General features: G+C 37.6%; 1 protein-coding gene across 6 annotated transcripts in view; it reads left to right on the top strand.

The window, feature by feature from the left end:
- LTBP1 (latent transforming growth factor beta binding protein 1) overlaps positions 1-22,351 on the top strand; it is a 203,788-nt gene that overhangs the window by 96,391 nt on the left and 85,046 nt on the right. For all 6 annotated transcript variants that reach the window (XM_075496119.1, XM_075496120.1, XM_075496122.1 and 3 more), the window contains 2 exons: positions 4,707-4,809; positions 10,524-10,595. In XM_075496119.1, the coding sequence (XP_075352234.1) occupies positions 4,707-4,809; positions 10,524-10,595 (175 nt within the window). The remainder of the gene's footprint in view (positions 1-4,706; positions 4,810-10,523; positions 10,596-22,351) is intronic.

Consider the following 22,351-nt stretch of genomic DNA (forward strand, 5'->3'; position numbering starts at 1 on the left):
CAATCCAAGGTCTGTGCCTGTTGAATAGTTTACAGAAAGTTAAACAGTGTATCCATTCACTTCTGCTATTGTGGTATGTGAAATGCAGTCTTTTGAGCTGAATCCCAGAGTCATTAGCTATTAACTCAGGCAAAGCACCTATCGATTTCAATCATAGTTAATCATGTGACACTCCTTTATTTATGCTTGTATTGTGGTTTTAACTAACAGCTCATGACAGGGATTTGTAGGTGGGTCATGCAGGAGTTGGGAGTCCCAGGAAACGTTGTGGTCCCTCGGCCAGAATCCTCTGCGGTTGCCATGAGACTAATTGCCAGACTGGGCTCTCTACCGCACTTTACAAGGAGCTGAATAAATTCCTTCTACTGCCTTAGCAGAGGGATTTCAAGGATATAATCCTTCCTTTTCCCTGGCATTGGAAAACACATGAAACCCTGGTGGCAGTGCACAACTCAAGTACTGTTAGCGCTCCAAGACTGTGGAGATGGGGCAGAGCCTGGAGTCTGGACAGAGGAACAAAGAGGTGATGTGGCTTGGGGTGGCCTTTGTGCACCAGCACAGGGTCAGCCAGAATTTCAGTCTACCAGTGGGAATATTCAGTACTTCCTTCAGTTATATAAAATATTGGCATAGAAGCCCAGGCACACATGGGGAAAAATATGTGGATTCGAAACAATACTTTCAGTGTCTGTGAGTGCTTTACCCAGGAAGAACTTTGTTTTATAGCAGTACCATGTGTGCCTCATACTGCTGCTACTGCTGAGCCTCTTTCAGCACAGTTGAGCTCTTTTATACCAATCCTTCATGACTTCTTTGCCTTCTGAACCAGTAAGAATTATCTTCAAATCCTAAGTTTGTGACAGATGTATCATTCATGAAAATCTGTTCTGTGTCTATGAGGAGTTTTCCAGAAGCCCTCAGGAATACAGGCTAGATTAGTTTAAAATGCGTGTGAATGATGGATAGAAAAGTGTAAGCCTAAGCTTAGGGAATGGCATCATCTTCATGTATAGTGCAAGCTGTGTGCTTGTGTTTAGCTTCCCTGCTTATTTTAGATTACTTACTTGTTGGAGTTGTGTTGAATGGCGAGACAAACTAAAAATAGTTATGGATTCCCCAAGTGACTTTTCCAGTCACTTGTGACTCAGAGACTGGAACAGACTGTCTGAAGAGCTAATGAATTCTTCTCAGTAGTAGGAAGTGGGTAAGACTTTTGAAGTGGATAGAAATTATCTAAAAGTTTTCGAGACTTTTAGAAACAGAGCTTCAGTTCATAGATGCTTAGGGTTTGTGAAAGGGAGGAGCATCTTAAGAAATTGTAGCAGGCTAGGAAACAGTTTGTGCAGTGCCATGAGTGTTGAAAGTATCTGAAGCACTATTAGATGTACTAGAGAAATCAGGGTTTATTAGCCATAGAAGAACTCTCTGTTTTTGCTTGGCTTAGGACTTTGCAGAGCAGTCATTTTTTCTGATGCATAGCTCCAAAATTACACAGATCTTACACCACTAGGAGCCCCATGTGGCAGTTGCTTTTCCTTGCTGGCCAGTTTCTACAATGATCTGGACGTTAACCAAATTATCATTGATTCTTCAAGCTTTAATTCACCATAGAGGCAGTGGGAGCAGCAGCTTTAATCATTGCCAGTTTTTACTGACAGGACTAAAAACCACAGTTGCCAGATGACTCAGACTTTGGCATCCTTATTTTTGCTCATGGTTTTTATATGGAAATTTGAAAAAGTTATGACCACAGAGATCATGATTTTCAGTAGAGTGCAAATGCTGTAGCACCACACCTAAACTAAAAGTGGGCTTTAGTCCATCTTCCTCCTCCTTTCTTTTTTTTTTTTTCCTTTGTTTTATGTGCTTTTAATTTACTACTGTTAAATGACACCTTTTCTATTCTGGGGAAAAAGAAAAAAAAAAGGGCCAGTTCATCATGGCATATTGGCGCTCATGTCAGTGGAGCCTTGCCTTGACACACATTAGCTGCTGGGATGTGTCCTTGAGGCTTGTGACCTTGCAGAGGAACACTGGGTGTTAGGTAATGTGCCTTGCTGCCCAAATGCTCCATTTCTGAGATCATAAGGGGAGGTGCAGCACCAGCCTTGATTCCTCCCACTTCTTTTCAGAGAGATGAGAGTTGTAAAACTGAGGCACAAGGCGGGGGGAGAAGAGTCAAGTGCAAATTGGTTTAGCTGATTCTCACTAACAGCCACAGTATATGACTTCAGTAAGTAGTTTCTCTTTCTTTGAAGAAGCAGTACCAGCTCTAGGAAGGGAGTTGAGCAGCTGTAATTATAAAGTAAAACTGAGTAGCTGTGATTATAAAGCAAAATGGCCCTTCCTAGAGCATGCACACCTGGGATGTGGGTTGAGAAATCAGCATTGTGTAAAGATGTAACATGAATTCTCTAAGGTTTTAGAGCAGGCACATGGAGGAGACATTATGAGTACTCTCCAGTTGAAAGACTTTTGAGCTTCTGGGAACTACAGTATCATCTAGCTAGAGGCAGTTGAAAGAGCTAGTTCCAGTTTTGAAAACACTGAGCTGCTGCAGCAGAGGGAGTTGTGCAGAATTCCCTGCTTGTACATCTTGACAGCCTTTGTGAAGTGCTAGGCCAAGAGTCGCTTCTGGGAACAGAGCAGACTCTGACTGATCAGGAAGGGTCAATCTCGTACTAATCCTGCCATTGCCCAAGCCAGGGGAGCACAAGACAGCCTGAAAGACACATGTTCGCATAGTGTAAGCCTGGGTCTGCATCTGAAAGATGGAACTTGCTTTGATACTTTACTGTGTTAACACAGCCAATTACCATCCGGGCCACGACTGTTTCTCACCCCTTGGAACATGGGAAAATCTGTCACAAGACCCTCTGCAGATGGTAGTGTGAAAATAGACTCCTAAAGTTACACAATAACTGAGCAGTGCCTCTTAACCTGATTGGTCGCTCTGTTCTTTACGTTGTTCATGTGACACCCTAACATGTGGCTGAAAGCACAAGTGTTGCTATCCCATATAGGGGTGATGTGCAGAGGTGAACCATAACTTCACGAAGTTGCCCTGGTGCTAAAAGCTCCGTTTCATGAGGGAGGCTGGGACAGAGGATGCTCCTGGCTGCTCACACATCCCTTACTTGACAGATGTCTAAGCTTCACAAGCAGCAAGTGCGGAGCTGCTACAGGTTGCACATTACAGTCTGGTCTTTACACACATTACACAGTGTAATGCACATTACAGCACAGTGAACTGGTGCTGCTTTCAGTTTGTTGCTGAGGTATTTCAGGTGGCACCTGGGGAGTATCTGTGAAAAAGGGGCAGAGAAGACGGCTGGGATGATGCCTTGCCAGCCCTCACCATGCAAAGAGGGAACCCTCTGATGAGTCAGAGCCCTGACGTTGTGGGTTAGCCTGCTGTCGTCTTAGCAGTCACACTGTGAAGCTATGCAGAGTAACTCTGTACTTTGAAAACATCATTGACTTACGGGTGTCAGTATGATTAAGAGCACACTGGAAAAATTTTGGGAAGGTTGGAGGAAGCCATCAGTGCCTGTGCATTCAGCATGCATCCCCTACTGCGGAGTGACTGGGTTACCAGCCGAAGTCAAAGCAACCACAAGGCCACAGCCTGTTCCATAGGATCAGCCAGCTATCTTGAGCTGAAAGCTAAGCGGCAGTGAGGATTTGGGTCAGAGGTTTATATGCTGTCAGGAAGGGAAGTTAGGTCAGGGAAGGTCTATTCACGGCATACTGAGGATTCACACTTCAGCACATTTGAATTGTTTGCTGCCGTGCCTATTTATATCAGCATTTGCTTTGAAAATGTTACTAAATGCAGCTGTTGTGTACTTCTCTTGTCCTTTGTGCATTTCCATTTTATACCTAATTGATGGGTTTAGATGTATTTTTGTCTGCATCTCAGAAATACATTTAAGCTTTCTTTACCATGCAAAATGGAAGAAAATTGCAAAAGTCAAGAACATAACTAAGTATTTTGTAAGATTCTAAAAATTAGTATTCTTATTACTAAAAAGCATAATAAGAATATTCTTGGTCAGAAAAAAAAGCAATATTGACCTCAGAAATTATTGCAAGATTAATTTAAATATTTGCATGGGGAAAGACACTTGTTTGGAATAACAGTCCTCTTTTCTGTGTTACCTTCTTTAGTATCTGGGCAGCAGAATCTGTCATTATAATTTGGCAATTTTCAGTAAGTGGTCATAAACATTAAACAGAAGTTGGCAGGAAGTTGAGGCTTTTTAATAGGGAATAACATTATAGAAATCACAGTCATACTTTTTGTCTTTCTTTAAGAGAGTAATTAGAAAGGTATTTGAGATAATTTATACAGCTATTGAAAAAGTGGATGAGCACATTTTTATGAGGAAAAATGTAGGGAATAGGTGCCAATGGCAAGTTACTACCTTGGAAATATACTCACTCATTCTTGTGACATACTCTTCTCCTCTGTTTCTTTCTCCTTCTTTTCAAGTTGACATGGGGGAAGATAATAATGTCACCTATTTGCTCATGCCTGTGTAGAGAGTCATTGCAATGCATGGGCACTATTTAAGTTCAGCTAAGAGCTCCAGTGAATCTTCAGTGTCTCAGCAAGAGGTTGACCCAAGTTGACTGAAAAAGAATGTTGTACTAGAAGTGAGCAACATACATTAACCGGAGTATTCTTTACCTGACTATTCCAGTGTGGCAAAGCACTTCCTGGCCTTTCCAAACAAGAAGACTGCTGTGGAACTGTGGGTACTTCCTGGGGTTTTAACAAATGCCAGAAATGTCCCAAGAAGCCATGTAAGTGGTATTTTGTTGTTATTCTCTGGAGCAGTTTATGGCTTTTTTTTTTTTTTTTTCCTCCTCAAGTAGTATTTTTCCTTTTTTTTGGGGGTGGGGGGTAAGGAACCTAGTAGAAAGAATATGCTATGGTTTGATTAGGGACAGGTTGCAGAAACTGGAATTCTCCTGCATGCCAGCAGAGTTACAATATTCAGGCACTCATTGGAGCCAGCAAAGTTAACGTCGTTGAGTTTTTTTTCCCCTTCCTCCTCCTTGAAGTCAGCGATGCACTGTTGCGTTTCTCCGTGCAGGAAGGATAATGACATTGAATCATCTTGCCTCTTCCAGCTGGATTTATTTTTTTTTAAAGTTTGCACAGAAATGTTAAATTATAGAGGCGCCAGTTACTGCTTGGAGAGAATGCAGTGACCTCTTGGGACTGCAAATGAACTTTCAAGTTTGAAGCCAAAGTTTTCCAGGCTCTGAATTGTCAGTTACTTTTTTTGCTCTGTTTTTGAAATATCTTCCTCAACAATTAGGCAATGACAAAGACTTTCTTCGCTGTTTTGTTATGATTTGACATCATATTATAATGAGAAAGAAACTTCAAATTATTTACACGATAGGTGAAGCTAGTCTCTTAAACTTTTTGTGAATGACATTACTGTTGCACAGGAATAGTAATACTTCTCTGTCACGTCATATTTTCATCACTAAATGAAAGATGAGAAAAGATAATGTGATCTCTGTTTTGCAGATGGAATGGACCTGAATTTAGTGGGCCAAAAATAGTGCACAGAGATGCAGTCATTCTTATCTAGGTCTTCTAGGCCCCTGTTATTTGTACAGATAGCAACTCTGGAAACATGTTCAGTGTTTGATTTTTTTTTTTTTTTTTTTTTTTTTTTCTGGAAGCATATTTTTGTCTGCAAGTCTTAATGTGGACATAAATACAATTCTGGCAGAAAATCTACAGTTACTCCTACTTCTCTGACTCCTCCTTCCACAGGAGAGTCTGATATAAATTTATACTGACTCAGTCTGATCTGCTAGTTTATGAAGCATTTAAATTTTGTGTTTTGGAGTATGTTTATCTTCTGATTTGCTTCCGAAAGAGAGCCTCCTTGGGGTCTTTGAGATCCATAATTAATAAAAGAGTCTGATACCTAAATTTTTATTCCTGTAGCACATAAATACAGTTTCTAACAGAGACATGCATTCTGTATTGGTGTATGAATTGTGAAATGTGTCATGATTTTGTAGCTTTCCTGAAGAAGTAGCAATTTATTTATAGCTTTCTCCAAAGAAGTAGCAATTTAACTACAACGGGAAGATTTGGTCATCAGAAGCATGTGGGCATACAGAATGTTGCTTAGTGGATATAGGTGTGCCATGGGAAAATCACAAAAGCCTGAAACGTGCTCCAATCAAAAACTGGTTGGAACTACTAATACAAATTTTTGGTGCCTAGTTTGAAGGGAAGCCCATGTGCTAGTTCTTCACAGCTCAGGGAAAACACTGGTCTCCTCAGCCTGGAATCCACAATGGACAATGGGTTGATCAGGCAGCTGCTTAATGCCAACATGATGGCATTATGTTGCCATCAGCATGATGTTAAGAGCAGGGAAACACTGGGACAAACCATGTCCGAAATCCTGGTCCCCAGATGCTTCTTTGGTGGGTACAGAGAAGTGCCTGAGCTCACCCTAAAACCTCTCCTGAAGGGAAATCCACCACCCTTTTTTCAAAGCACTGAGTAAGAATAATTTTTTAAAAATGCTAATGAGATGAGCACTGTCCTTTATAATAAAAGGTTAATGGCTAGCACACTTGCTCAAGATGGGGCAATTCAGAGTTCCTTCATCTGCCAGAAGAATTTCTAATCTACATTTTATACCTATGAGGAGATGCCCTAACCCGTAAAATGTAGAAACAATTCTTGGAACAAGACTGGGAACCCAGTCTCTTTCCCAGTGTCCTTAATTACTTATGGTATGAGTCATGCTTATTCCTGCTTTCTGGCTCAATCTGGAATTGTTTTTTTAAATGTAACTGTACGCTTTCAAGAGAAGACAGAGAATGTTGCCACTTGGATAATCCTGTTCTTGTGATTAAAGCATTCCTGGAAAGTAAGGGTTTTTGTCTTCTAGACATAATGGGATACGTTTCTCATCTTTCTAGGTGGGAGCTTGCACTGTACAGTAGTGTTTTAAGAAGGGAGGAGGAGATGGGTGCACTGTCTGTTTTCTCCAGATTAAAATACAGTGTCATCTACCACTACATTATATCAAGAGTATAATTTGGTAGGTGTATGCTTCAAGAATATTCACTGACTCTGTCAGGAAGATTTGGTAGAGGTATATGTACTTTCTTAGTCTAGATTTGATTTAGGAATGAGTTAAGCATGATGCTATTCAATCATGCCATGACTTATGGCAATTCTGCATAAGTGCAAATGGTGAATTTTCAGATTTCGAAGAACTTACGGTAATAAATTTGGAGTGTTGCAGGAGTTTAAGTGATCTTACAGCATCTTAGCATTTTATAGATGTTCAGTTTGAACTTAGGCACACAACTTGTTTTGGATCTGGGCCTAAGTGTCCTTTGGGCATAGGTGTCAAATTAAGCCTCATGTCAGTATCAAAGTGTTATGCTTCTGTAGAGCAAACAATTTCCCAAGATAAATGTAAATTTATGATAAGATTTAATGAAAGTGTGGAGTGCCTGCTTAAGGATTTATATTTCATCAAGTATTTTTTTTTTTTTTAACAATGAGACTGTTTCAGTGGTAAAAAGAGTATGCATATATATATATTAATATGTATGTATATACGATACTGGATGGAAAAACTTAGGAGTCAAATACATTATTAGTAAGTTATCAGTTAAGTGGTGTCCATGGTAGTGTCTCAACAGGCAAAGTTAGTCCCCCATTAGTCCTATGTCATTTTGACCTGTTCTGATACTTCACTAAATTGGTATTACCCTTTTTATTGTAGACGTTTTGGAAGTAAACAGACATCCTTTTGCTTTTATGGTTTTATGCTTCATAAACTTCATTTAAGATTGACCTGTTTTTATAATAATACGTAATCAGGTTGCATTTAATGTGATCTTCTGCAAAACCCACTTCAGCAAAATATTTAAGCATATACTTCAGTCTCATTAGCAGGCACTTTTCTTCTCTCTTCAGTCAACTACTTAAGGATGTACTTAGGTTTGCATGTGTGTTGTTTCCATGGACTTAAATAGGGCTTTGTCACTTTGTAAAGATGTACTTGCTTATTTTGGGTAATAGCCACTGCTCAGTCAGGGCTTCTGCCTTGTTGCAGAGTCAAGTGCCTTGGCCTGAGACAGCTCCCATGTCTGTAAGTTTATGGGTTATTCAGTATTACTGAAAAATATAAGAAGAAATTTTGGAACAGATCTCCATTTTTGAGGGCTTCTACAGAAGACAACTTTTAAGACAAAGTGCATTTCTGTGCTACATGGGGAATGTTATGATTGTTCAGGCTTCTTGCTAACAGTTAATAATTACAAACAGGTTGTCTAAGTGAGTAAAGGCTAAGTAATGTAGGACTCCATCCAGCTCCCACATGGATCACTAGCCATCGCTGAATAAGCTCCTTACTCTACTGCGACCTGCTTGCGTTGTTGCTCTTTGTAGAAGGAAGAAAACAGCTGCTAGTAAGCCACTATTTCCTGTTCAGTGTGGGAGTAGGAGGATGAGGAGGGAGGGAGAGGTTAAAATCTCTACCCTCACTCCACCACTGCACTTTTTAGAGCAGCTGAGTCACCCTGGAAGGGAAAATGCGTTGCAGCACTGGAAAAGGCCTGGCATAGCTTATGGGCTGGTCTCCATCTACAACTGGAAGAGCTCTGCTCTTCCTCTGTTTTCCTCTGCCAGGCTGTACTGCAGGGTACCATTCCTGTCCACAAAAAGTGAGACACACACTCTTGGTTTTAGTGTTAATTGTATCAGGTCTGTAATGGCAAACACAGATAAGTTAGGACATAATCAGTGCAGTTATGAATCTGACTCTGCCAACATGAGCATTTGGAGTTTCACTGACATTTTTGGGGACCAGGAATAGGCTAATGCATTGCACTTTTGAAAATCTCACCTTAAATTTCAACTGGTTTTAATATTAACATTGTGAAAAGATTCGAGCTGCCTTGAAAATAAATGTGTAGCTGCCACTTTTTTGGTGAGAGATGAAATTTTCAAATTTAGTTTGTGTTAAAATGGTTGTAGTCAATGTAAAGATGGAAAAGTGTCTGTTCCAAACTGTAAGAACATTGTTGCTGTATTTTGACCCATACTATTTTTGTGTTTAACCATTTTATCACTTTAAGCAATCCCTAAGGGGAATCTTAATGTTCTAATTAAGCAGTTATTTTAAATAATTCACAGCAATTTGAAGTAAAACTATCTCACTTCAAAAGCTGCTACTCAAGATCATCACTTCAATTTTTTCCAAAGAATAGGAAAAGCTTTAGAACTAATGAAAATAATTCTTTTTTTCTTTTTTTTCCCCCACCCTTATAGTCAACCAGTTACCAGTTTTAAAATAAGCTGCAGGGATAAATGTGCAATCCAGGCATTTTATGTGAAGTGAAGTCAATTGAAAATATTGTCTCACTCAGTTGTTCTATCTTATTTAACAGTTTATATAGAGTAAAGATGGAAAGTAATGTATTTGATTTTTTTGTTTGTTTGTTTTTGCCTGCTGAACATTTAGAACACTTTTAAAGGAAAACAAAAGATCTGACCAAATGTAAGTTATCTCTGTTGTAGCATTCAAATTATGAAAAACTCTCTTGACTCTTATTAAAGGCACTTGTGTGATCATAGTGCCAAGAGTTTACTCCTATATGTTTAATAAAGTACTGGGCTTTGCCAAGATGTTAGTTTTTCGTGCATAACCATACAAAGAAGTTACTGCTCTCATTTATGATGTTATAACAGTTTAAGAATCAATAAACAGTTTTCTGTAGTCTCAAAGGCAACCTTAAGTGGAGGAAAGAAACAATAAATAGAAATAAAAATCTACTTAACTGAACACTTTCTATTTTGGCAAAATTGAATTCAGTCTGTATTTTGCAGTGTTGTTATGCCCTTGACAGTTTACACTCAGCCAATAAGTCACACAGTCTTCTAAAATTCAGCAACTTTGTTCAGTAAATCACAAATATGCTTTTTTTTCTTCTTTTTGCCTTGTTTTAAAAGTTCATTTTCTTCTATTTCCTGCATATTTCAAATATTTTTTAAATTCATTGTGGCAGGAGAAATGGTACCCAACAATTTTGCTTAACACCAAAGATACTTCTGCTTTCTAAAGCTGCTTTCAGTTTTGAAACCATTGAGTTTCCATCATGAATCTTCAGCTTTTCCCAACATGATATTTGTAGCTGGTTTGGGAAAGTAATTACTTGAATATTTGAGAACAACTAGGATGAAAGATAATGTCCTGATTTCAAAGATGTATTTTTTGGAAAAAATATAAATTTGACTGGATAACTGAAGACTTAAGTGGTATACATGTGGAAAGAGATGGAATTAAGGTTACCTGTACAACTTTTAATTTTAATTTCTTGACCTTTTATGCTTGACTATACATCATAAAAACTTATAATGATTTTTTTATAGTTACATAATAATTTGGCTGTCAGGCTCTCTAAATAAGCATATAAATCAGCAGTATTTAACTGATGTAATTTTTTTTCTTCAGCTTACCATGGATACAGTCCTATGATGGAATGCCCACAAGGCTACAAGAGGATCAATGCTACGTTTTGTCAAGGTACGATAGCGCCCACAATTGATTGTGATTATTTTGAGTACCAGTTTTCTGTGACAGATTCTTTGATATTTATGACTTAGATGAATGGATCCAGTCCATTGATTTGTATTTGGGAAAAAATGTTGAGGCTACTTCTAACTCTTTCCAAATATTGGCAACTCTATAGGGTGGGGTTTTTTGCTCTGGGGCAAAAAACTTTAAAAACTTTTATGTATATTCTCATTTTCTTTGATTATGTGTAAAGATGACTTTATAAGGATTCATTTACTTTGTTTTTCAGTAGAAACGCAGTGTTCTGTCAGTTATTTTGCTAAACAGTGAACCTGCAGACTTACTCAGTTAAGTCAGATGAAACTAGCAATAGAAAATAATTTCTATAATCATGAAAGTATAAAGGAACCGTAGAACAATTCTTTTGGACTTAAGAGTTTAGACATGACAGTACTGAGAACAGCCAGAAAATGTCACTGGCAAGTGAAAATGAAAAACCATGCATACCTGGCTGCCATCTAAAGGGGTGACCCACATACTTCAAGAATGTGCATAGTGCAGGTGAGAATGTATGGAGTTAAATACTGCATAAGTTGTGTTACGCCAAAATTATGCCCTATATCTCCTGGCTGTAGGCATAGAAGTTACCAAAACGTACAGGGTTGTGGGGTCTGCATGGTCATGCAGCTCCACAGAAAGGCTTGGGGCATTTGGGTGGTTCTGGCCTACAGCGTCTCTATCTGACAAAGCTGAACAGATGACCATAGACATGTGCTTGTTCTTTCTCTGTATCTTGGAGTATTGAACAGAGGTGCCAGATGAGGATGTAGGAAAAAGCTTAATTGCTTGTCCAACTTGTTTGACCCGGCTCAAGTAAAGAACGGAAAGGAGCTCTGAGAAGATGTGAGCAATCCTGCAGTGGTGCTCTAAAGAGAGGTTTGGGAAGGAAGGGAAGAATGAGTTCAAGTGAGTCTGACACTGACCTGTGGTCAGGTTTGTTAGTCATTGTTGACGCTGCAGGGGTAAAAGAGGTCCCAACAAGTCGTGGTGGTGGAGAGAAGGAGAAAATGAGAGAGTAATTGGCGTTAAAGGATATATATACTTTGGAGATAAAGTTAATTTTATTTAACTGAAAAACTTTCAGTTAGCATGTCGATGAAGGAATGTGCAGCAGTCAACCACATAAAGAAATTATTTTACCAACCAAAAAAATACAGCGTGTAGAGCACTAAACACAAATGTCCCACTGCTTCTGCTGCTGAGGGAGATGTGAGCTGCTATCTGAAAGTATAGGCACTGAAGCCTCTCTGCTGCTCAGTTCTCTACCTAGTGGTTTACCAGCTTGCAGGGTAGGGGCATTTGGAGGATTGTGAGAAAAAATTGAGTTGGGGCAAATTAGTAAAAAACTAAATGGAGGACAGCTGCAAACAGCATCTCAAGAGCTTGTTCCTTGATCTGCAGTGAAAGACTGTAGAGTCCTCTTAAGAAATAAAAGGGATGGAGAGATGTTGATGGCAACTTACCAATGAGGACTGCAAAGTGAAAAGGTGAAGGACGTGAGTGTAAGGCATGGATGGCCGCCTTTTCACGCCTCAAGTTAAACACGTAGATGGTGCATATATTTCAGCAAGATATTTCCAGCCATTTCAAAGGAGATTGTCTCATTCCACATATTAGTTACAAGGTTTTTCAGTCTGCAAAAGAGAGGATTTCTAACTTTGAGCACAGAAGGTGTCTGGAAGATGCCATGATGCATTAGTACCATCATGCATCCCTCTGAATATGGTCCAGGAAAGACAGGCGCTTTTGATATCTCCAGTAGTTGTGCACAAACCCCACTGCATACACAATGGTTTCCCAGAAAGCAGCAACTCAGCAGGCATTTAAAGGTGAGTAGGGCATTCAGTTTGTTTCAAGGGCTTGCACCTAGGTGTTGGCAAGCCTTATTTCATGGAAACTAAGATCCTTAATCAGGGGCTACAGGCAGTTAAAAAATGGTCTGGTGCTTGTGAAGGTTGCCAGAAGTAGGCCAGGAAGTTGTTTTGCTAAGCAGTGACAGACTGATAGAGAGGGAGAACATATGTCTGTGGGTAGGGAGCATAAGAGGGAGCTAAGTCCTGCCATGGTAGTGTGCAAAAATAGATCCATACCTGGTAGGCTAGTCATTGTTGTACTGGGTTTTGATAGTTGTTCCCCTGACACATTTTTGTACTACATAACTAATACTGCAAGAAAGATGAGGCTTTAAATAGTTTGTTTTATTACCAATATCATTATCCCAGAAGAGAGAGAGCTGTAGACTCTAAATATAACTTGTCGTTGATACATGGAAACTTATAACGTAGAGTTTAATCAGATGATGGGAGTCAGATTATCCCACCAAGAAGTAGACTATTAATGAAATGAGGATGGGGACAATCTCTTAACTTTCTGGAGAGGACAGAGGTGGTGACTGCTGCAGGTTCCCCTTACTGCCTTATTAAGGCTTGGGTGGCTTCTCTGTAATTTACTCACCAGCACACTCCAAAAAGGAGCTACAAATAAGGAAGGAACTGAGAGAAGGAATACCCATGAAACAAAGCCAGGATGAAATTTAGTCCTATTGAAGCAAGTAACAAGATTGCCATTTTCTTTCAGAGAGTCAGGATTTTGACCTCTGTTTGAACGGTCATCAGGAAAGCTGGCTTCATATGTGAAAGCTGTTGGCAGGGTGTATTTCAGTTCTGAAATGGTCATTAGCATGTGCTTCTCAATGGGTCAGGCAAAAGTGTCCTGTTTGTGTTTATCTGCATCAGGCAGGCTTTTCGAGAAGAGGAGAGGACATGGCTAACAAAGAAACAGTTGTCCATATCACAAAGACGGAGCAAAGCAACAGCAGTAGCTGTGAAGAGAAAACTGTTTAAGCTGGTGGTGGGGAAGTATTTGTGTTCTTGTAATAATCCTTACAATTAAGTTGGAAAGGAGTGGCACAGCATGCCCATATGCAAGTATACATTTTAATTAGATTATCCTTTGCTGAAAGGATGTCCATGCTCTGAAAGGGCCAGTGTTGCCAGACCAAATAGTAATAGGGCTGTATTTCTGAATCCCTGCCTGCAGCTAAAAGAGATTGCCATTTTCACCTAGATGTCATCCAACTTTCACTGCCTTTGAAAACTCAGGCCTAAAAGCCTAATTAACCTTTTGTTCTACATTGGTTTTGCAGTGAAAAGCCTCCTTAGTTTACAAAGCCTATGTAGAATGAGTGTGATTAATAACAAGGTCCTGATTTTTTTTCCTTTCAGGTGAGTGAACTAATGTAATGAAACATTCTTCTCTCTAATGCATATGTAGGACAACAAAGAACCATCTGTGGGTATGCTAATTCAAACAGTTTAGTGTAATTGCTATCAAGAAAGCTTTTCCCCCCTGAGTAATTATCTTTTCAATGGGATGATTTATTACATGTACACACATGGATGCCCTAAGGCTGTCATTAAAACCAAAATACAGCTTATCAGAGTTGCAACTTCTTTGTCAGAATCCACATGCAATGCTAATTTCTGGTTCCCTGTTTAGAGTTATACTTACTATTTCCTCTTTCTGCTAATGGTTTTCTTGGAAAACTGAAATAGAATGAAAAAAACAGCTGGTGAAAAGGTTGGATTCCTTTTTCAGGAAACTAACATATTGCCAATAGAGCACTTTAAAAATCTTATCTTGAAGAACTGGAAAAATACCTTAAAGCTTGTTTTTCAATGAAGTAAAAAATTGTGCATGGAAGTTCTTAAAAAGTCCCCATATGCTTAAAATTAAACGTATATGAGCTTGCAGAAACTAGTACTTGTATGTTGATGGATCACATTCTGTAATCATGTGCTCTGGGGACTTCAAGTTTTTTCCCTTGGCTTCATCATGATTTAAAATAAATTTTGAAGGTATATTCTGCCCTCCTACGTTTGTCCCTAAAAACAGTAATAAATTTGTTTTCTCTGCATGATTTTATTACTTTTAAGTAATAAAAGAGCTTCGCTTCATAAGAAATGCTATTTAATGTTACTTAGCTACTAAGTTAACAACCTTCTTTCAAAGAAGTTATTTTATGATGATCATACTGAGAAATAAATATATCTCCAGAAACTGGGCTGGGTTGCTGTTTGGACATTGATTATGTGTTTGAAAAGTGTCGCTCTACAAACTTGTGTTCCAGTAAATTCCACGCAGAAGCACAAAACGAGTTGGATTGATTTCTCCTGCTGCTACTCTGTTAGCTCCAAATAAATCAGTGGGTCATTTCTTAGAATAAGCAACTATTTTTTCTGTAATTTTAAAAAAATATATATTGCAATAGTTTCATTAGCAACCAAACCTTGTTGTTTGTTTCTTTTACCCTTTGTTGTTCTCACTAATCAGGTTATTATTGAAACAATAAACTATAATGGGGGCAGTAAAATCTAGATATTATATTTTTCTTAGAACTGAGGATATTAATAGTGTTTAACAATATAGCTATAGCAGAAACAGTTGGAACAGTATTTTCAGTGGTGTTAGTAGGTACAGTTGTAATTGATTTTCATAAAAAGAATAAAAACTGATGCCTGCATATTGAGCCAATTTGGAGCTCATTCAGTCAGGTGGCACTCCCAGTGAAGCCTTGCGTATACCTACCAGAGTAAGTCAAAGTTTCACAAATAAGACATAAATTATATATTCCAGTCTTTAATTTGCAGCATGAGATATTGTGCATATTAAAGCACTTCTGCATGAAAACATCTGCCAAGGCAGATGTTACTAAATAACATTTAATGACTGACCACTAGGTCATTTCTAATTAAGAAGTTGCCCAGTACAAAGTCTAATTAGTATATAATTGACCTGGAAGGCTCACTTTGCTTAAATGTAGCAAAGTATCTTAAGCGTGTGTGGTTCTTATTGAAAGGCAAGTTGCTCGCTCTGCATCAAAAGGAGATAAACATTTTCCATTCAGTTTTATTACTTAGTCATTGAAACAAAGTCAGTCAGTTTTTGAAAAGCATAGAAATCTGATTTCAGAGCTAAGTGCAGAAGTCCCCCTTCAGAAATTTACATGGTGCTTAGGCCTGGAATCAGCTGTGGGCTGCTGATGTTGAGATTGCTTGTGTCCTCCACCACCAGGTACTTGGGACAGAAGGGATGAGAAGGGATGCAGTACTTTCTAGCCGCAAGTTTATTCTGAATATTTCAGTGCACCTACCAGGGCTGTGGTGGTCTGACTAGGCTTTCTGCTTCTACAAGTTCCCTTTCTTGGTCCAATTTTCCTAAGAACCTTCTGGATATCATGACTGTCCTAGCTGGAGGCTGTTGCATATTTAGTTTTTGTGCCTTGTCATCTGTGTCATGTGTTGTCTTTAAAAATTGTGACATTATAAGTTGTTTTCTTCTGTTTATGCATGTAATGTGACTTTGAGAATCTGAATTTGTCATTGTCTATTGAGACAGATTTATTCATGTTATGAAAAATCACCTACGAAATGTGTAAAATAGAAAATGCATTGTATACAAATGAGATCTATTGTTTCAAAAGAGGGATTATTGTTTTAATTAATACTAAATCACTTCTTGGTGCTCTTCAGCCTTGTTTATGAAAATTTTAAATGTCTTTTAGTTAGTTCAACATAATACAGTAAAAAAAAAAACAAACCCTGATCCAATTTTGATAGTTGACACTATGATTTCAAAGTTATCGGTGCTCTTGAAATTTGACTGCGTTCTTTACATGAATGGTAGCAACAATTTCTTTCAAAAAACAAATTAAAGACTATTTTTGTTTACATTTGCATTGTTCAAAATTCTTGTAGTGACCCCTGACTTTTTTTGAACTCAAACTGTTTTTCTTGAGCAAAAATATTTTCTTTAAATTGAATAGATTTAAATAACGTACTGTCAGAAGATTGCAACTTTGACCAGAACACATTAATAAACAAGTACATTTAGTTCTAGAATTTTGTTTTTAAGTTAAATGTTTAAATGTGCTTAAATGCTCCAAGCTGTGATGATTTTGATGAGCATAAACTCATTGCATCAAGCATGGAGATGAAAGAATGAATTTCATTTTATAGGAATGTTTCAAATTCCAGTATGTCTGTGACCAAATATGGGCCTCACTTGCTATCTGAAAAGGGCAGAGAGTGGACTTGCTCCATGTGTCCAAATGAACTACAAGGCTGAAGGGAGAGAAGACAGCTTTACACCACCTTAGTGTTTCCTGCGATTCTGCATTAGGCCAGCTGGGCCTGGGTGGTCTGAAGAGCTGTTATAATGGTTAACACAGCCAAAATGCAGTGAATTTCTCTTCCTAAATACTCTTCCAGCTGCAGGCTGCCAAAGGGAAATGCTACAGGGCTGTTATTCCAACCATCAGCTTTTGTAGGTTGGTCTATCTCAGAACAGCTCTCTGCTGATCAACTAGTCCTTCTGCACCACTTCACTTGGCTATAGCGGGCATCAAGCTCTTCAGGTCGTGTTGACCTGTTAATGTGTAGAAGACTAGTAGGCTGTGAAGCATTTTCATATTTGCTTGCTAAAGGAATCTGAGTGAAGTATTTCAATAAATGAGCAAATTAAAGGCGGTTGCAGTAGCTTTATGGTGCATCCAGTAAATCACTCAGCATGTTTTACAGTAACCAAGCAAAGAATATTCTTTCAGCAGTGACAGGTACGGATTTCATTATAAGTAGGCACAGGAATTTTTTCTAGGATTGGATGTTTACACTTGGCATGGTTTGTTATCCTTGGGGAAAGGATACTCAGGCTACGTTATGGTGTCATTAATCCTGAATAAAGCTGAAATGATTCACTTCTTGAATGTGATTGAATTAGATGTGCCATTGCTCAAGGAAAGGTAGGAGAACGTTGCATGTTTCCAGCTGAGAACCAAAGCAGTGTTGAACAGCAGCTAATGCAGCCCCAAAGACTGTTTTAATCTACTTTAAAAGCCATTACAGAATTGGACAATGCAGGTAGAACATTGGAAGATAATCCTTTCTGCAGCATGTCCTCCCCTTCAGCACAGAGTTCTTCTATGCATCATCATACAGTGGAGAGAGAAAGAGATTCTATTACATTGTACCCTTCTGTACACAAATACATATACGATAGCCAGAGGGAAACCTTCCATTAGGTGTATAAATGCTTTGTCACTTAAATTTAAGTACCTTAGAACAGAGTTTGATCCCATATCTAACTTTTCTCCTTTTAAAGTTTTGATTCATATACTTCTTTTTCAGTCATCACAATTTCCCTAGTGTGCAATGCATGTAAGAGAGCCAAACAAGTAAATCAATACTTGAGTAAAAGAGCCCAACCCCCATAATATAGATTGAGATGTTGAAAAGCCACTGGGGTTTTGGATCTTTAAGCAAGGAAGAACTGTTTAGAGAAAAGGAACAAATGAGGGTTGTTTTTCAGAAGTTTTCTTTTTTTTTTATTTCTTCTGGACTATTCAATCCTTCCCTAAATCACAGTTATTAGAAGAAAATAGGTTGTTGTATTAACTGTTGCCTGTACTTAGACTTAATGACATTTAATTTAGTATTGTGATATTCACCCCATGTAATTGGAAATGTGTGTATGTGGTCATGAGTAAAAACTGAGGTCAGTTCTCTGTCTGATTCTGTTAACTATTTGTGGAACAAGATTCTGGTAAAGTGCTTTCAAAACACTGTTGTGTTTTGTGGTATTTCTAATATGAAACCTTGAAGATTGCCTGAAGAAACCTTGAAGATACACTGGACAAAAATCCAAATAAAATTTGTTTGTGAACGTTCTTACAAAGCAAGGAGAAAAAGCCATGAGTAAAGTAAATTTTCATTTTGATATCTGAGTTATCCATTCATTTCCATCTTCTATCTACTAATTAATGTACATAAAGGTCTTCGAAGATGAAGTTGATTTTGGACTTAGTAAAACTGTATATAATTATTATGGTTTATAACAAGTTCAGTGTTAGCATGTGCTTGTTTAAATGAATACCATCTTACGTTGTTCACATCTTCCTCCTTTGCTTCTGCTTGGTTTTGGAGGTTTTGTTTAGTTTTTTTTTAAGTCATGAAGATTACTTTGTTCATAGTCACACTCTTACATGAGCAGACAAGCATTCAGTTAGGAAATGGTTGTTTTAGCTTGTTTTTTTCCCCAGGAAATTCAGTGGCAGTGAGTCATTAACACATTGCATTTTCTGAGCGCAAGTTGACCTGACACCCAGTAGACCTATAAAAATCTCTGGGAAGGTATCAAACACTAACTGTTGTTAAGAGAGCCTGTTTTAAGTTCTCCTTAGCGGGGAAGATTGTGGGATAGATTAGCAGTGGTTTGGTTACAGCATCTGGATTGTTCGAAGCTGGGAGCACTGTGGTGGTTCTGGAGGAGAGCGTGGTGGCTGACCTCACCATATATCAAGCTCTGTGCTTAGAAGAGGATATAGGAGAAGCTGAGACACAGCAGTCTCATCTGTACAGTACTGCAGCACCACTGTCAAGACCCTGGTTATGGCAAAGCTTCTGTGCATTTGGATGAACTTGTGAGAGTGGAGTCACCAACAGGGCCTCTGGGATGGCACTGCCATCTCAACAGATCCAAAGTAAGGGTAAAGCTTTCATTTCTTGTCAAACTTTCATGGCGATGGACTACCAAATCTAGGAGCACAGTGTGTCAAGGACCACTTCCATGTATTTGGCACATATAATACTAAAGAGTAACAGCAAAGGGTCGGTCAGTCAGTACAGAATGACAACGCTTCTTTCATGCCAGTGGGGTTACACCAGTTTATTACCATTTAGAAGGGTCAAGTCATTCACATTGTCAAGCACCAACTATTACAAAATCAATGCTTTATTTACCAGGGTTTTTTATAAATCATAAATAACAGCACCTACTGTGAGAGTTTGCTGTGGAGCCATGCAAGGTGCTGTGAGGAAAAGCTCCTTGCTTAACCTTTTTTTTTCTGTGTCACTAACGCAGAGGCTTTTTACCCGTGGAACTTCATTACTCTGTTTTCCTTGGAAACTGAAAACTAATATTTAGTTGGTCTATAGAAAGCTTTATTTACATATGTATGGTTTACATATTTACATATGTATGGTAAGGGGTATAACCCCTTAAAATATTTTCTCTGTGTAGATGAAGGTGTTTGATCAAATCACTCTACAAGCATGCCATCAGTTCATACTTCTGCACAACAAAAGATTATTCAGACAACTTTAAAGTAGCTTTTTCTCTGGTTTTTACAATGGAGCAAATTAATTCTCATTGCTATACTAATTTAAAACGGAAAATTTTTTTTGTCTATATACAAGAAATAGAGGGCTAAAAAGAAAAAAATAAAGTCTGTTAATCTTGAATCAGATTTCTTTTCCAGCTGCTAAAACAAGTTGATTCCAGTGCAATTTGCACAGCTGGGCGGGCTGGCAGATGGTAGGAAAGATTTTGGGTAGGTGGCCTTTTACCATAGTCTGAAATGAAGTGAAGTAGATAGTAAATCTGGAAGGGTTTTGTTTGGTTTTTTTACAGACAGTTGTTAAATAAACACTATTCTTACATGTACGTATGCTTCTTTTGAAAATGTGAAGGTTTTTTTAATCAACTTGTGGCTTGTTTCTGTTGAATCCCTAGATAGGCTTGTGTAATTCAGCACAGAGCATCAGCTCAATAATTCTATTAGCTCATTGAGAAGACATGACTTGGAAAAGAGGCATTAATTAAGTTATGCTGAGGCATCAGAACATGCACAATAAAGTTAACTTTAAAAATTGGACAAATTTAGCAAGGGAAATATCCGTATCGGGAACTCTAGAAGGAACATTCATTGGTATATACATACATATAAGCTGGTACTTGGATGTAGCAGTGCCCATATTAAATAGCAATAACAGAGTACATGTGAATGGGGTGTTACATTTTTAAATACTAGATGTACAAGAACGGTTCATCTGGGAAGAGATTTAATACAGAGGCAGTAATGACAGCATCTGTGAATGTTTCCTGCAGAATAGTTTAATCATTTGGAAAGAAAGATAACTGTGTATTGATGAATTATAGGAAGATCCCATCTACCTGCAAATTAGACACTTCAGTAAATAATGCCGTGAAACCTTCACTATTAGTAGGCAAAAGTCTAAAACAGGATTCTCCCAGTATCACCAAATGCATCCAATACATTCCTATGCCAGTTTTTCTCAGCAGTGACATAAAATAAAGTTCAGATCTGTAAAAATGTGCATAATTTCTATTTAGATGATATTTAAATTCAATTTACTTCAAAATTCATAATTATAGTTTCTCTGTATAAAGACTTAAATATAAGCTATGTTAAAAAAAATTAATTTATAATCCGAATTGCACAGTTTTGCTACTAGGTATTCAAGATCACTCAGTTAGTTGAAGGCTGTAACCTGTAACTACAATTTGTTTAAGCGCAAAGCCAGATTTTGTACCCCCTTCTGCAGAACAGAATTTTTTTTTCTTCTTTTCACTGTAAATATATATATATGCATTTCAGTTCACTAGCTAAGTTATTAAAAGTTGAAAAACTGCTTGAGAATTATAATAACAGACACCATTTTTTCCTTCTACAACATACAGATATAGTTCTACAAACTTAAAAGATATGGTTCATTTGAGTAGTACAGATAATACTAGCATTGTGAATAAAATGATTCAAAGTCAAGTTAGAAGGCGGGTTTCATAAATTTGTTTTTCTCTTCTTATCTATCTGTGTCTTTGCAGGATTTTACTTTTTGTTTTTTACATGCCTGTATACTTTCAGTATTCAAATAATAAAATTTATCCATATAGAGATTTTTAACATTCCTTAAAATGAAGCTTGATGCAAACAATGAGTAAAATCATTATCTAATAAATGAAAAATGCATCATTAATCATTTTGAACATTGAAAGTATGAATGCACTTATGTTAAGCTATGAAATTACTTACCTTGCTTAAAAACATGTAGAATGGTAGAGTTACCCTCCTAGATAGGAAAGAAAAGTGCTAAATTTTTCATAATTATGACTTGTAAGCAAATAGCAATGTATTTTAATGGTTAACAAACAAGAGACTTGGTCTCTCTTTGAAAATAAGAACTATAAAATCAAAGTCATAATTAATATTATTTAAAATAAGTTGTCTTTTTCACTGATTTAAAATTTAAATGCTGTCTTCACTAGACAGAGCATTTCTGCTAATTCTACATGCATATATATTCCAGAAAAAGTGACAAGAAAAAGCGATATGTTATGTATGTCCCCTGTGAGATATCTTCCATTTTTTTCCCAGTAGTATAAGTTAATTTTCCTATTAAAAAAACAAGTATATTTAGAATTTGTAAAGGGAGAAAGTTGTTTTAAAATGTCTGGCTGTTACAATGTAGAAAGTGAGCAATTATTTTCACTATATGTACCAATGTCAACACCAACAAGTAACTAATATTAAATGATAAAAAGCAAAAGTCAGATTAGAATAAAAGATCACAGTCCTTGTTAAAAATATGTATCTTAATTTTTAATTCTTGATGTTTGATGTTATCTTCCATGTCTTAATTTCTCCTATGTTTTTCCTCTTTCTCCAAAATCTGTATGTGCTTTTTGCACGTATGTATGTGTATAATCTGTGTATTTGTGTAGTTATGTTGAGGAATTTTATTTTGAAATGAACCCAGGTATTGAGATTTTTTCTGTAGTCAGAGTAAAGCATACTGCCTCTTCCTCCAACTTGTTTCCGATGACAGAGTCAGCACTTCATTAAAGCAAGT

This window comes from Mycteria americana, chromosome 3 (assembly GCF_035582795.1).
Source record: "Mycteria americana isolate JAX WOST 10 ecotype Jacksonville Zoo and Gardens chromosome 3, USCA_MyAme_1.0, whole genome shotgun sequence".
NCBI lineage: Eukaryota > Metazoa > Chordata > Aves > Ciconiiformes > Ciconiidae > Mycteria > Mycteria americana.